Source organism: Entelurus aequoreus, linkage group LG07, assembly GCF_033978785.1.
Source record: "Entelurus aequoreus isolate RoL-2023_Sb linkage group LG07, RoL_Eaeq_v1.1, whole genome shotgun sequence".
Classification (NCBI taxonomy): Eukaryota; Metazoa; Chordata; class Actinopteri; order Syngnathiformes; family Syngnathidae; genus Entelurus; species Entelurus aequoreus.
The window spans coordinates 40803228-40817746 of NC_084737.1; the positions used below are offsets into that span (position 1 = coordinate 40803228).

The following is a 14519-nucleotide window of genomic DNA, read 5'->3' on the forward strand; positions in this document are numbered from 1 at the left end:
TGAAATAAAATACTGGAAAGGATAGAAATGTAGTTTGTCTCTTTTATCCGATTATTAATAGATTAATCGAAGTAATAATCAACAGATTAATCGATTATCAAATTAGTTGTTAGTTGCAGCCCTACCTGAAATATGTGTTCAGTGCTGTCTGCCAAGGCGGGCTCTGTCTGCATCCCAATAAATGGCACTTGTTCCAATTAGAGACAGCCTTCTTGGAAAACATTATCAATGCCAAGGGGAGGGCCACCTGAAGGGCACATATAAGACCCCTGCCCCCTGCGATGCCATCAGGTGAGAGCACCCATGGAGCGGGTGGCTGTTGACATCCTAAGTCAATTCCTGGTCAACAGCTCCATCCTCCTGCCAATCGACTACTTCACCAAATGGTCCAAAGCCTATGTTATTCCAAACTATGGTGTCATCAACAATGCATAATACCTGGGTAATTAGATGTTCTGCAGGTTTGGTATGCGGGAGAAATGCCACAGCGACCAAGGCCCAGGTCTTGACGACATTCATAGAATGATGGTCTAGTAATATTTTTACCGGTGGGCAGTTGTGGGTCTACTGCCCACAGAGGAAGAAGGAACTGTCGCCCAAGCTGATGAACCACTGGGTGGTACCGTGTACGGTCTTCTCTGACGTGATGTTCCGGCTGTGGCTGCAGCCACGGAACAGGGTGATGGCTATCTATCGCTATCTTCTGACCCCATACCAACCCCTAATGATGGCCGAGCAGGTGGCGCGGCTGGCAGGTCTGTCCTCAGGCATGCCAATATACCCAATGGTGGTCAGGAGGTTGCCCGTTTCAATGACTGTGTTGCTGGCGACAGGTAACCAGCTTGGTGGATGCTATGTAGCAGTGCTGGGTGGGGTCCTTCTGCATTCCCATCTTGACATGCCGCGTATATTATTAGGCAACTGCTACTGTATGTCAGCGTTATTTGTCTTTTTGTGTGTGTTAAGTGCGCTTAGTTGCTTTGTTACAACTCTACGTCAGTTTAAGTGTACCCCAATACCTTTTATGTGGTTATTTCCTGTCACATGTGTTCCTTTATTCTTTGTGTTGCACTGGGACATTGGTGTTCTGTGTGATGACCCTCCTGTCATGTCCCATTTTGTGTCACACTTCCTGTTGTGTAGTGTCAGCATTGCTGTAATAAAGCTTGCATATGTTCAAGCCAAATAAAATTGCTTCTGGGAAATCTCTATTGGCTAGCCAGCGCCACAATAATGAATCTATTTCCATTTTTAAATAATTATAATTTCAAAGTCTTTTTGTATTATTATTTTGCACAGGGAATTCTTATTAAAAATACACAAAGTTTTTAAAAGTTATTGTCATTGTGATTTTTCTTTGATCTGGCCCAGAAAATCTAGCCCAAAACCACACCAAGAATTATTATGCTCAATGAAAGATTTAATAGCTTAATTGCTCTTATTCATTGTGTCAACAAAAATACATTTTGAAGTTCATATCATGAAAAAAAACCCAATTCAGGGCACATGGAAAGACCTGGATGCTGTGTTTTGTCCGTGAGAAAAGAAGTGGGAAGTATTTATAAGGGCTGTATGTCTGCTGAAACAGTTAGTCTAGGCTGGAACTCCGCAGGAGGAGCACATCAGCCAGTACGTTAGACCACATTAACGCCACATGACTGACCTGCCAGCAGAGCCCTATCTGTGGAGTGAAACTGAATATATAAGAATAATCGCTTTTCTTCAATGTGTGTGACAGAGGATTTGTTTTTCATTGCTAAACACTTACCAGATGACCATCCTTGTGCAAACCCTGACTCAGAGCAAGGTTAAGGTAGGTGAGAACGTCTCTCATGTTTCAAGCATGTTTTCGCTGCGCTCAAATTTATTTGACGCTCATGCATGTGGTTTGATGCATCATGTCTTTGCTGAATAAACTTGAAAAACAGACTGAATGGACAAGACACATCATGAGATTGGTGACATTACATCATGTGCTTCTTCATTTGCCACATCATTAGCTGCATTAGATTAAAACAATTTAATTTAGTAGTCACTAAGAAGGATCTTAGTGTCTATTTTATTTCTAGAGTTGGGCTCTTTGATGTGTTTTTCCTGCTTTAAAAGTAAATCTTAGTTTGAATGGTTATAATTTTCAATATAATTTTCAATACATTTTATTATTTCTACTATTTAAGTATTGCCGGTTAAAATTGGATCAATAGAATAATAGTACATTTTTGCAATGGACATGCATGAAGTTAATTAAAAACAAACAAAAAACAACAAGTAGTCAAAGTGTAAAAGTTGATTTGTGCTTAACAATACATGAAAAAAAAAAATGACTGTTTCTTTTTACTGTTGGCTTTCAACATAATCTTCTTTTATGTTGTAATGCATCTCATATGTTGACGTGGCTTCAAATAAGTCATGGTTATTGTTTTGTATTGAGTTCTTTTTTTCTGCCTCCCTTGTTATTGGTGCAAAAACTCAATGAATGTTGCTGGTTATGTGATTTGCAGTGGTGATTATTGTGGAAAACTTTTAAATGCAGAATCTGTGTGTGGCACATGTTTTTGTCCTCATGTTCTAACCGTGAGCTTGACAGATTAGGTCCATATGGTGCCAATTTCAGTTGCACTTTACGAAAAACATTTGGTGGCAGGCTTCATTGGGAACAAAAAGATGTATATTTTGCTTTGAAACAGACGGCACGGTTTGACCACCACTCCTGGAAAATCTATTGCCAAGTTAGGTTATTTCAGGTCATGAACCATTAAACATCATTCACTGGCAGCCTTTCAGTGGACCCAAGAATGGGTGGAGCAATGATGTACTATTCTTAACTATTGAACATTTTAGTTGGAAAAAACACTAGTTTTTATTATTTTAAATCCCCTGTTGAAGCTCCGAGACACATTGGTGTTTTCACATCCGATCTCTCTAATACAGGAGTCCCCAAACTACGGCCCTTTTTTTTCTGTCCCGTCCAGCCGCTCAGGCAAATCATATCGTTGATATAGATGCCCATATCTTCTGTACAGAGTTACTCTTGTTGCCTTCTTTGTATTTGACTTCATTAAATGTTTAGATATATGTTTATTTAGCGTCTGGCACAGCTGGACCAGAGCAAGAGGGAATAAAAAGAAGAATAAAAGAAGACAGAGGGGGAAACTGTGGGGACAAGATGGGAAAAAATACATATATTAAAAAAAAAAGGTTTATATATATATATAAATGATCGGTTATTATAAATGGATAAAGATTAATCACAGTGTTTGTTTTGACCGTCATAAGGTGGGACATGTTGCACAGGCAGTGGTCCTGTAACATGCCAGTGTGATTATAGTTAGAGCAGGGGTCACCAACCTTTTTGAAACCAAGGGCTACTTCTTGGGTACTGATTAATGCGAAGGGCTACCAGTTAGATACACACTTAAATGAATTGCCAGAAGTAGCCAATTTGCTCAATTTACCTTTAACTCTGTTATTATTAATAATTAATGATATTTATCTTTGTGGAAACACTGATCATCTTAATGATTTCTCACAATAAATATATATAGAAACAGATAAATATCAATATGCAACACTTTATTTTTATATTTTCTCTAAGTGTACATTTTTCAAATTGAACATCTTCAAATGATCACTTCTAAGACAGTCTTGTGAAATCACAATATCCCATTTTAACTAGCTAGCCACTAACATTTTTTAACAAATCATGAATTACTTTGCACCATGTTTGTACAAATAATAACTCATGTAAAATACAAAAGTAAACTCTCAAATTTTTAAATCATTTGAACTGGACACCAAATATGTTATCTGTTTCTTTGTCAGTTAATGGGAAGCCTGGCATTGCATGCTGTTAACTAGTGTGTTGTACTCTGGTGTGTAACTTGACACTGCAACTCTGAGTGAGTCTTGCAGATGTGCATCAGTGAGGCGTGTTCTGTGTTTGTTCTTGATGAAGTTCATGTCAGAAAAGGCTGATTCACAAAGATAAGATTTTTCCTCATTGTTTGCGGAACCTTTTTAATCTTTTGGACATATTTTCACAGCAATCTGGCCTTAAGCTTAATTATGATAAATGTAAAATGTTAAGGATCGGAAATCTAAAGGGAACGTCCTTTCGAATGGAATGCAAAGTGCCTGTTTTGTGGACAGATGGACCAGTTAACATACTTGGTGTTGTTGTCCCAGAAAATCTGGAAGATCTAGGCTCAGTAAATTATGATAATCAACTTAGAAAGCTGGACAAAATTATGCAATTATGGAAAGGGAAATCCCTAACCTTGTATGGTAAAATGTCTATTGCCAACTCGTTAATTATTCCTCAATTTATTTATTTGTTTTTGTCATTACCAGCTCCATCACAAAACTTTTTTAAGATTTATGAGCGGAGGGTCTTCGATTTTGTCTGGAACGGCAAACCAGAAAAGATTAAAAGAAAGGTTTTGTACAAAGAGTATGACAATGGGGGCCTGAAACTTCTCAACCTTGAAGCTATGTGTCTGTCTTTAAAAGCATCAATTGTTCCAAAGATGTATTTAAATATTGAGTGGTACACAAATGTCCTGTTGGACAAAAAACATGTACTGTATCAAAAGAAATGGTATCCTTTTTTACAAGTGATCCCCTCCCAGAGAGTCTGCTGGGAAACATGGCGGGGTTCATAAAGGAAACAATCCACTCATAGTGGTGTTTTCAAATTTATGTGCCAGAAAAAAGAGACGATATTTTGCAGCAGTTAATATGGATGAACTCTAATATTGTAATAGATGGAAAGCCTTTCTTTTGGAAAAATATGTTTGAAAGAGGAATCATTTTTGTCAATGATATTATCAATGAGAATGGTAAAATTATGAAGTATGATGAATTTAGAGCTATGTATGGTGATGCTTGCTCAAGCTTTTCATTTTATCAACTAACTGGAGTAATTGGGAAAAGATGGAAACAAATAATTAATTATGGAACTACTAAATTATTAGTTTTTAAACCTCTAATAAGAAATTCTAGTTGGCAAAAAGGAACTACAATAATTAGAAAAATATATGATTTTTATTTAATAAAGAAATCTTTGAAGGCTGCCTCATACAACACAAATAGAAAATGGGAGGACTTTTTTGACTGCCCGTTGCCATGGGATGCCATATTCAAACTAATCTATAAAACCACTATCGATGTGCAAAATCGTTATTTTCAAATTAAAATTATTTATAACTTCTTACCCACAGGGAAAATGTTAAAATTATGGAATATGACAGAGTCAGATGATTGCCGATGGAAGTTGAAAAAATGTGTTTAAGGATTGGTTTGTTTATGAAGCTTAATGTGGTTTCTGTTATTTTAGGAGAGTTCATTGACAATCATGATTTAGTCAATTTAATTATAGTACTTGGTAAAATGTTTATTTTTAAGGCCAAAAACAGATATTCACTTAGTATTACTTTCTTTAAAACATTTATTCAGTATTTTCTAACTTTTGAAAGTTACATGGTTGAAAACGATAATGATGCCAAAAAACATTAAAAAAAAGATGAGAAGTCCTCAAAGGCTTATTTTGAAAGTATAATTATGTTTATAGATTATATGATATCTGTTGTTGTGTTCCCTAATTTGAGTGACCTGGACATAATCTGGACTGTACATAAATGCTTATTTTGAAAATGTAATTTTGTTTATAAATTATATGCAATCTGTTGTGTTCCCTAATTTTTTTCTGTGTACATGAATGAAGGTGTGTGTTGCTGAGTCCGACTTGGACATTATCTGGACTGGGCCTGGTTTAAAAAACCCTTTAAAGAAACCTAATTTCATTGACAACCTGGTCTGTTGAAGATAAGGCCCTTTTTTTTAAAAATAAAATAAAATAAGATAAATAAATAAAAAACATTTTCTTGGATAAATAAGAAAGTAAAACAATATAAAAATAATTACATAAAAAATAGTAATTAATGAAAATGTTAGTGGACCAGCAGCCTATACAATCATGTGTGCTTCAGGGACTGTGTCCCTTGCAGATGTGTTGTCTATGTTGTGGGAACCAGAATATTGGTAGCAGAAAGAAATAACCTCTTTTGTGTGAGTGGGTGTGGATGAGTGTGCATGGGGGAGGTTGTTTGGGTTGATGCACTGATTGAAAGTGTATCTTGTGTTTTTTCTATGTAGATTTAATTAAAAAAAAAATTTTTATTTTATTTTTTTTTTTTAAATTTTTTTATTTATTTTTTTTAAATTTTTTTTTTTTTTTTTTTTTTTTAGAACAGGCCCGAGGGCGACTCATCTGGTCCTTACGGGCGACCTGGTACCCGCGGGCACCGCGTTGGTGACCCCTGAGTTAGAGTGATGTGCTCTGATGCCCTTCAAAATAAACTCTGACTGAAATTTTGATAACATTGAGGTAATTAGTATTTATTTTTTATTTTTTATAATGTCCTGCCCAGCTTCTCGGGCAAATCATATAGCAGATGTAGATGCCCATATCGGCTGTTCAGATTTACTTTACAAAAGAGAAGTGTAGGATACTTCTCTTGTTGCCTTACTTGTATTTTGACTTTATTAAATGTATTTATATTATAATTTGGTGCAGCCGGGCCGGAGCAGGAGGCAATAGAAAGAGAGAAAAAGGAAGACAGAGGGGGGAATTGTGGGGACAAAAGGGGGATTAGACAGAGAGACAAAAACAACAACAGCAAACACAACAACAACAACAACAACAGAGCAACATCAGCAAATACGACATGTACAAATATGATGGTAAAAGTAATAGCAAATAAGCAGTTAGCGAAAATAAAAAAATAATACAGAAATGACAATGAGCATTATTACACTAAAAATGGAGCAATATGAATACCAATAGAAATAGTGCTATTGATAATAAACAATACCAATACTTTACCTTTATTATCATCAATACAATTGTTCAAATGCAACAATACAAATACGTAATGATAACTTGAGATATGAAAGAATGCAGAAAAATGGAGGGGAAGAAAGAGAAGCAACCTACATTAACCTTGTAGATTGTTATAGTATCAATAGGTTAAGCTTTGTCAGTGTGCCATGTGTTATACCCAGTTTACCCTAGGGCAACAACGTTAATATATGTTTGATGAAACGTGATTATGTGCATGAGTGTATGTGTGCATATGTACTTGTATATGTACAGTATGTGTATATGTGTGCTTGTACAGTGAATGTATATGTACAGTATGTGTATATGTGTGTACAGCGAATGTATATGTACAGTATGTGTATACAGTATGTGTGTTTAACAGTGAATGTATATGTACAGTATGTGTATATGTGTGTTTGTACAGTGAATGTATATGTACAGTATATGTATGTGTGTGTTTGTACAGTGAATGTATATCTGTATCATGTGTATGTGTGTGTTTGTACAGTGAGTGTATATGTACAGTATGTGTATATGTATGTTTTTACAGTGAATGTATATGTACAGTATGTGTATACAGTATGTTTGTATAATGAATGTGCGTGTGGATGTACGAACTTTGAGTGTGTAAATATGTACTGTATTTATTTGTATATGTATGTGGGAGCGTAAGTACCTATGTATGTATGTGTGTGAGTATATGTGAATTTGCATGTACAATACATTTGACTCCCAGTGTGTGCGGGAGCCAGAGTATGGCCCCAGCCTCCCTGAGAGCCCATCCCACAAACAGTAGGTGTGGTGCCCAGGGAACCAGGGGCCACCGCCCCCACGCAGCCAAGCCGGACAGCGACAGGAACCCCAGAGCCTGGCCCACCGCGCCGCAGACAGACGCACCCGGCAGAGGACAAGGCACGAGAAAAGCAGGGGGCAGCCAGACTCCAAGCCAGCGAGAGACCACACCCCACACGGACAGAAAGGCGGGACGCCCCGCCCGAGGGGCCCGGAGACCCCCCGCAACCGGACGGGAAGACCCCCCCCCCCCCCCCCCGCCCCACCGGCAACCGGGCCCCCACGAGCCCCCCCCCCACCCCCGGAGAGCGCGGCGAGGCCAGCCCACGGCCACCCCACCCAAGCCGGCCGCCACAGGACCACCCAGCACGGGGCCACGGGAACCACCCACCCCACCCGCAGGGACCCCAACGATGGAGATGGAACAACCAGCAACCGCCCCGCCGAGTCCCCCCCTGAGGTAGGGGAAATAAATAAATAAAATAAATAAATACATAATAATAATAATAATAAAATATATTAAAAAATAAGAATAAATAAATAATTAAATCTATTTATTAAAAAAAAAAAAAAAAAAATTAATTTAAAAAAAAAGAATTAAAAGAAGATCACAGACATGCTGACACACAAGGTCGCTACCCCAACAACTGGCCGACTCGCAGCACCTCGGAATACCCTGCAGCACCAAGCTACCAAAGTAGACTCAGAGACCAGACCCAGCAGGCCCCAACCAAGACGGGCACCCGGAAGGGATGGACGGTGGGACCCAGCAGCTCCAGACACGCAGTCTGGATGCAGTAGCCTGAGGCGCCGACCCCCACCCGACAGGCAGGCCCAGAACGTACCCCCAGAAATATACATACATATATATATACATACACATACACATAAACATACACATGTACACATACACACACATACACATGCATACACATACATATATATATATATACATACATACATACATACATACACACACACACATACATATACACAGTTTGTCAGCCTCGACAACCACCACGCGCGCGCGCTGCCACCAGTCACAACATCAGCCACCCCCCTGCACCAGACCCAGCAGCCACGGGCGCCCACACCACAAACAAACGGCAGCAGAAACAGCAGCCACAACACCCCCAGACAGCCAGCACCACCCAATCAAATCAAAGCGATCAAAAAAAAAAACGCGACCGGCAAGCACACGCCAACAGGATCACAGAGACCAGCCAGTGCCAGCCCGCCAGCAAGCCCAAACACCAACACGCAAACAAGAAACACCAACCCCCCCCCCCCCCCACCAAAAGACCCCACCACCCCAACCCAAACCCGCACAAACACACCACCGCCCAAACAACCGAGACACAGTATCCAGACCAGACACGGGCGCCGCGCCGACACCACATCAAGTCGCCAACAGAGACCCCACAGCGCAAGGTCGGGCCACACGGGCACGGACCCCACCCAACAGGAAGCGAGACCCGCGCGACGCCACACACAAATAAATAATAAGATTAAACAAAAATAATAATAATTAAAAAAAAATATATAATAATAATACAATGAAATACAAATTAAATTAAATAATTAATTAGTAATTAGTATTAGAGCGACAAACTTTCTGATCATCGCTGCACATCACGTTTAAAACAGGATCTTAAAGTACCAGTTGCCTCTGTATTGAAACTATTATCATATATATCTGATGTATGACACTGAAAGACTTCCAAAGTGTTGCGAGTAAATACAAAACAGCAGCAACACATTGCAAAAAAGTTGGCACAGGGGCATTTTTACCACGGTGTTTCATGGCCTTTCCTTTTAACCACACATTGTAAACGTTTGGGAACTGAGGAGACCAATTTTTGAAGCTTTTCCGGTGGAATCCTTTCCAATTCTTGCTGGATGTACAGCTTAAGTTCAGTTTTTCGTTGTCGCATTTTACGCTTCATAATGTGCCACACATTTTCAATGGGAGACAGGTCTGGACTACAGGCAGGCCTGTCTAGTACCCGCACTCTTTTACTACGAAGCCACGCTGTTGTAACACGTGCAGAATGTGGCTTGGCATGGTCTTGCTGAAATAAGCATGAAAAAGACGTTGCTTGGATGGCAACAAAACACTATATTGCCAAAAGTATTTGGCCACCTGCCTTTAATCACATATGAACTTTAAGTGCCATCCCATTCCTAACCCATGTTGGTCCACCCTTTGCAGCTATTACAGCTTCAACTCTTCTGTGAAGGCTGTCCACAAAGTTGCAGAGTGTGTTTATAGGAATTTTCGACCATTCTTCCAAAAGCGCATTGGTGAGGTCACACACTGATGTTGGTCGAGAAGACCTGGCTCTCAGTCTCCGTTGTAATTCATCCCAAAGTTGTTCTATCGGGTTCAGGTCAGGACTGTGTGCAGGCCAGTCAAGTCCATCCACACCAGACTCTGTCATCCATGTCTTTATGGACCTTGCTTTGTGCACTGGTGCACAGTCATGTTGGAAGAGGAAGAGGCCCGCTCCAAACTGTTCCCACAAGGTTGGGAACATGGAATTTTCCAAATGTTTTGGTATCCTGGAGCATTCTAAGTTCCTTTCACTGGAACTAAGGGGCCAAACCCAACTCCTAAAAAACAACCCCACACCATAATTCCTCCTCCACTAAATTTCACACTCAGCACAATGCAGTCCGAAATGTACCGTTCTCCTGGCAACATCCAAACCCAGACTCGTCCATTATTTGCCAGATGGAAAAGCGTGAATCCTCACTCCAGAGAACGTGTCGCCATTGCTCTAGAGTCCAGTGGCAACGTGCTTTACATCACTGCATCTTTGAATTGGACTCTGTGATGTATGGCTTAGATGCAGCTGCTCGGCCATGGAAACCCATTCCATGAAGCTTTCTGCGTACTGCACGTGGGCTAATTGGAAGGTCACATGAAGTTTGGAGTTCAGTAGCAACTGACTGTGCAGAAAGTCGGCGACCTCTTTGCACTATGCGCTTCAGCATCCGCTGACCGCGCTCTGTCAGTTTACATGGCCTACCACTTCGTGGCTGAGTTGCTGTTGTTCCCAAACTCTTCCATTTTCTTATAATAAAGCCGACAGTTGACTTTGGAATATTTAGGAGCGAGGAAATTTCACGACTGGATTTGTTGCACAGGTGGTATCCTATGACGGTTCCACGCTGGAAATCACTGAGCTCCTGAGAGCGGCCCATTCTTTCACAAATGTTTGTAGAAACAGTCTCCATGCCTAAGTGCTTGATTTTATACACCTGTGGCCGGGCCAGGTGATTAGGACACCTGATTCTGATCATTTGGATGGGTGGCCAAATATTTTTGGCAATATAGTGTATGTTGCTCCAAAACCTGTATGTACCTTTCAGCATTAATGGTGTCTTCACAGATGTGTAAGTTACCCATGCATTGGGCACTAATACACCCCCATACCATCACAGGTGCTGGCTTTTGAACTTTGCGCCTATAATAGTCCGGATGGTTTGTTCTTTTCCTCTTTGGTCCGGAGGACACAACGTCCACAGTTTCCAAAAACAATTTGAAATGTGGACTCGTCAGACCACAGAACACTTTTCCACTTTGCATCAGTCCATCTTAGATGAGCTCAGGCCCAGCGAAGCCGACGGCGTTTCTGGCTGTTGTTGATAAAAGGCTTTAGCTTTGCATAGTAGAGTTTTAAAGGCCTACTGAAACCCACTACTACCGACCACGCAGTCTGATAGTTTATACATCAATGATGAAATCTTAACATTGCAACACATGCCAATACGGCCGGGTTAACTTATAAAGTGCAATTTTAAATTTCCCGGGAAACTTCCGGTTGAAAACGTCTAGGTATGATGACATTTGCGCGTGACGTCAATGGTTGAAGCGGAAGTATTCAGACACATTGTATCTCAATACAAACAGCTCTGTTTTGATCGCAAAATTCCACAGTATTCTGGACATCTGTGTTGGTGAATCTTTTGCAATTTGTTTAATGAACAATGGAGAATGCAAAGAAGAAAGCTGTAGGTGGGATCGGTGTATTAGCGGCTGGCTGCAGCAACACAACCAGGAGGATTTTGAGTTGGATAGCAGACGCGCTATCCGACACTAGCCACCGACCGCATCGATGATTTTCTTTCATGTTTATTTCGAATATGTAGACAAAACAAAAACAAACAAATTTTGCAAAAAAACAACAAAAAAGCCATTCAAGAATGAATAACAAAAACAATAATAATAATAATAATAATAATAGTATAAATAAAAAGCAAAAAGAAACAAGAAATGAAAATAAACATTAATGTAAACATATCCAAAAAGGAGTGAGAAGAAGTAAAAACTTATGTACTCCCACCCCTCTTATTACTTACTGTATGTTTAATAATAATAATAATAATAATAGTATATAAAAATGTTATGTTATATAAATACATATACATATATAAGTATGTATATATATATATATATATATATATATATATATATATATATATATCTACAACATACATTTAACAAGTAACTATGAATGTGACACAACAGCGTGTATACATAGTATACATATACATACACATACAAACCTACTGACTCTTAGTGCAGTTCACTATATCCTGGGAACAATATATTTTTGTACATTATTTTAAAAACATTGATGCTTGGACTTTGCTTATGTACTTTGCTCAGATTGTTCCACAACTTGACACCTGTGATGGAAATGCGAAAACTTTTCATGGTGGAATTTCTCATCTGAATTTTAAAATTGAGTTCTCCCCTCTAACTATGACCCCCCCCCCCCTCCCCCCTCACGTTCACTAAACATGTTTTGAATGTTCAGTGGTAACAAATGGTTCCTAGCCCTGTACATAGTTATTGCTGTTTGATATGAGACGATGTCGGTGAATTTGAATAATTTAGACTGTTGAAATAGTGGATTGGTGTGTTCCAGATAGCCGACCTTGTGAATGATCCTAACTGCTCTTTTTTGTAAAATGATTAGTGACTGTAACGAACTTTTGTAATTGTTACCCCAGACTTCAGTAGAGTAGTTTAAGTATGGCAAGACTAAAGAACAGTAGAGAGTGTGGAGTGACTTATGATCCAGAACCTTCTTTGCTTTGTTTATGACTGCTATACTTCTTGCTACTTTGTATTTTATTGTGTAATACGTGGTTTCCAGCTGAGCTTGTCATCAATTGTTACACCAAGGAATTTGATTTTGTGCACTTGCTCAATATCGGGTGAAGTCCTTCGTCGCGCAGTCGATCGCTGGAACGGGTGTTGATGAGCAGATGAGGGCTGGCGTAGGTGGAGCGCTAATGTTTTTAGCATAGCTCTGACGAGGTCCCGTATCTAAGTTAGCTTCAATGGCGTCATTAGCAACAGCATTGCTAGGCTTCGACAGGCGGCACAGCATTAACCGTGTGGTTACAGGTCCAGTGTTTGGTTCGGTGTCTCCTGATAGTAGTATTGTTGATCTTCTGTCTATCCTTCCAGTCAGGGGCTTATTTCTTTTGTTTCTATCTGCATTTAAGCACGATGCTATCACGTTAGCCCCATAGCTAAAGTGCTTCACAGATGTATTGTCGTGGAGATAAAAGTCACTTTGAATGTCCATTTTGCGTTCTCGACTCTCTTTTTCAAGAGGATATAGTATCCGAGGTGGTTTAAAATACAAATCCGTGATCCACAATAGAAAAAGGAGAAAGTGTGGAATCCAATGAGCCCTTTTACCTAAGTTACGGTCAGAGCGAAAAAAGATACGTCCTGCACTGCACTCTAGTCCTTCACTCTCACGTTCCTCATCCACGAATCTTTCATCCTCGCTCAAATTAATGGGGTAATCGCCGCTTTCTCGGTCCGAATCGCTCTCGCTGCTGGTGTAAACAATGGGGAAATGTGAGGAGCCCTTCAACCTGCGACGTCACGCTACTTCTGGTACAGGCAAGGATTTTTTTTATCAGCGACCAAAAGTTGCAAACTTTATCGTCGATGGTCTCTACTAAATCCTTTCAGCAAAAATATGGCAATATCGCAAAATGATCAAGTATGACACATAGAATGGATCTGCTATCCCTGTTTGAATTAAAAAAAATCATTTCAGTAGGCCTTTAACTTGCACTTACAGATGTAGCAACCAACTGTAGTTACTGAAGTGTTTCTGAGCCCATGTGGTGATATCCTTTACACACTGATGTCACTTTTTGATGCAATACCGCCTAAGGGATCGAAAGTCACAGGCTTGCCACTTAGGTGCTGTGATTTCTCCAGATTCTCTAAACCTTTTGATAATATTACGGACCATAGATGGTGAAATCCCTAAATTCCTTGCTGGGGTGTTGTTCTTAAACTGTTGGACAATTCGCTCACACATTTGTTCACAAAGTGGTGACCCTCGCCCCATCCTTGTTTGTGAATGACTGAGCATTTCATGGAAGCTGGTTTTATACCCAACCATGGCACGCACCTGTTCCCAATTAGCCTGATGTTCCAAATAAGTGTTTGATGAGCATTCCTCAACTTTCTCAGTCTTTTTTGACACTCGTGCCAGCTTTTTGTGTGACTATCAGTGATACTTTAACTTTAACTTTTTTTTAAACATGTTGCAGGCATCAAATTCCAAATGAGCTAATATTTGCAAAAAAAATAACAAAGTTTACTTGTTGGAACGTTAAGTAGGCTGACCATATTCTGAAATCCCAAAAAGAGGACACATATATGCGTGCCAAGGCGGGCAGCACGCCAAGGCCGGGACTAGGTGAAAATTTGCAAATTATACTCGAACTTGCTTGATAAGTAATATATTTATTTAAATAAAGCATTTTTTCTCCTATGTTGACAGTAGTGTTGGCGCTAGGA

General features: G+C 39.7%; 2 protein-coding genes across 3 annotated transcripts in view; one reads left to right on the forward strand and one right to left on the reverse strand.

The window, feature by feature from the left end:
* The window catches only part of LOC133653869 (uncharacterized), a 236429-nt gene that overhangs the window by 20930 nt on the left and 200980 nt on the right, over positions 1–14519 (reverse strand). The window lies entirely within an intron of this gene.
* Positions 1630–14519, forward strand: part of csf1b (colony stimulating factor 1b (macrophage)) — a 59996-nt gene continuing 47106 nt past the window's right edge. Inside the window, exon 1 of one of the 2 annotated variants that reach the window (XM_062052076.1) lies at positions 1630–1817. Coding sequence is in view for 1 of the 2 variants with exons in the window: in XM_062052075.1 (XP_061908059.1) it covers positions 1772–1813 (42 nt within the window). In the remaining variant the exon portion in view is untranslated. The remainder of the gene's footprint in view (positions 1818–14519) is intronic. The other variant, XM_062052075.1, reaches the window with a different exon arrangement.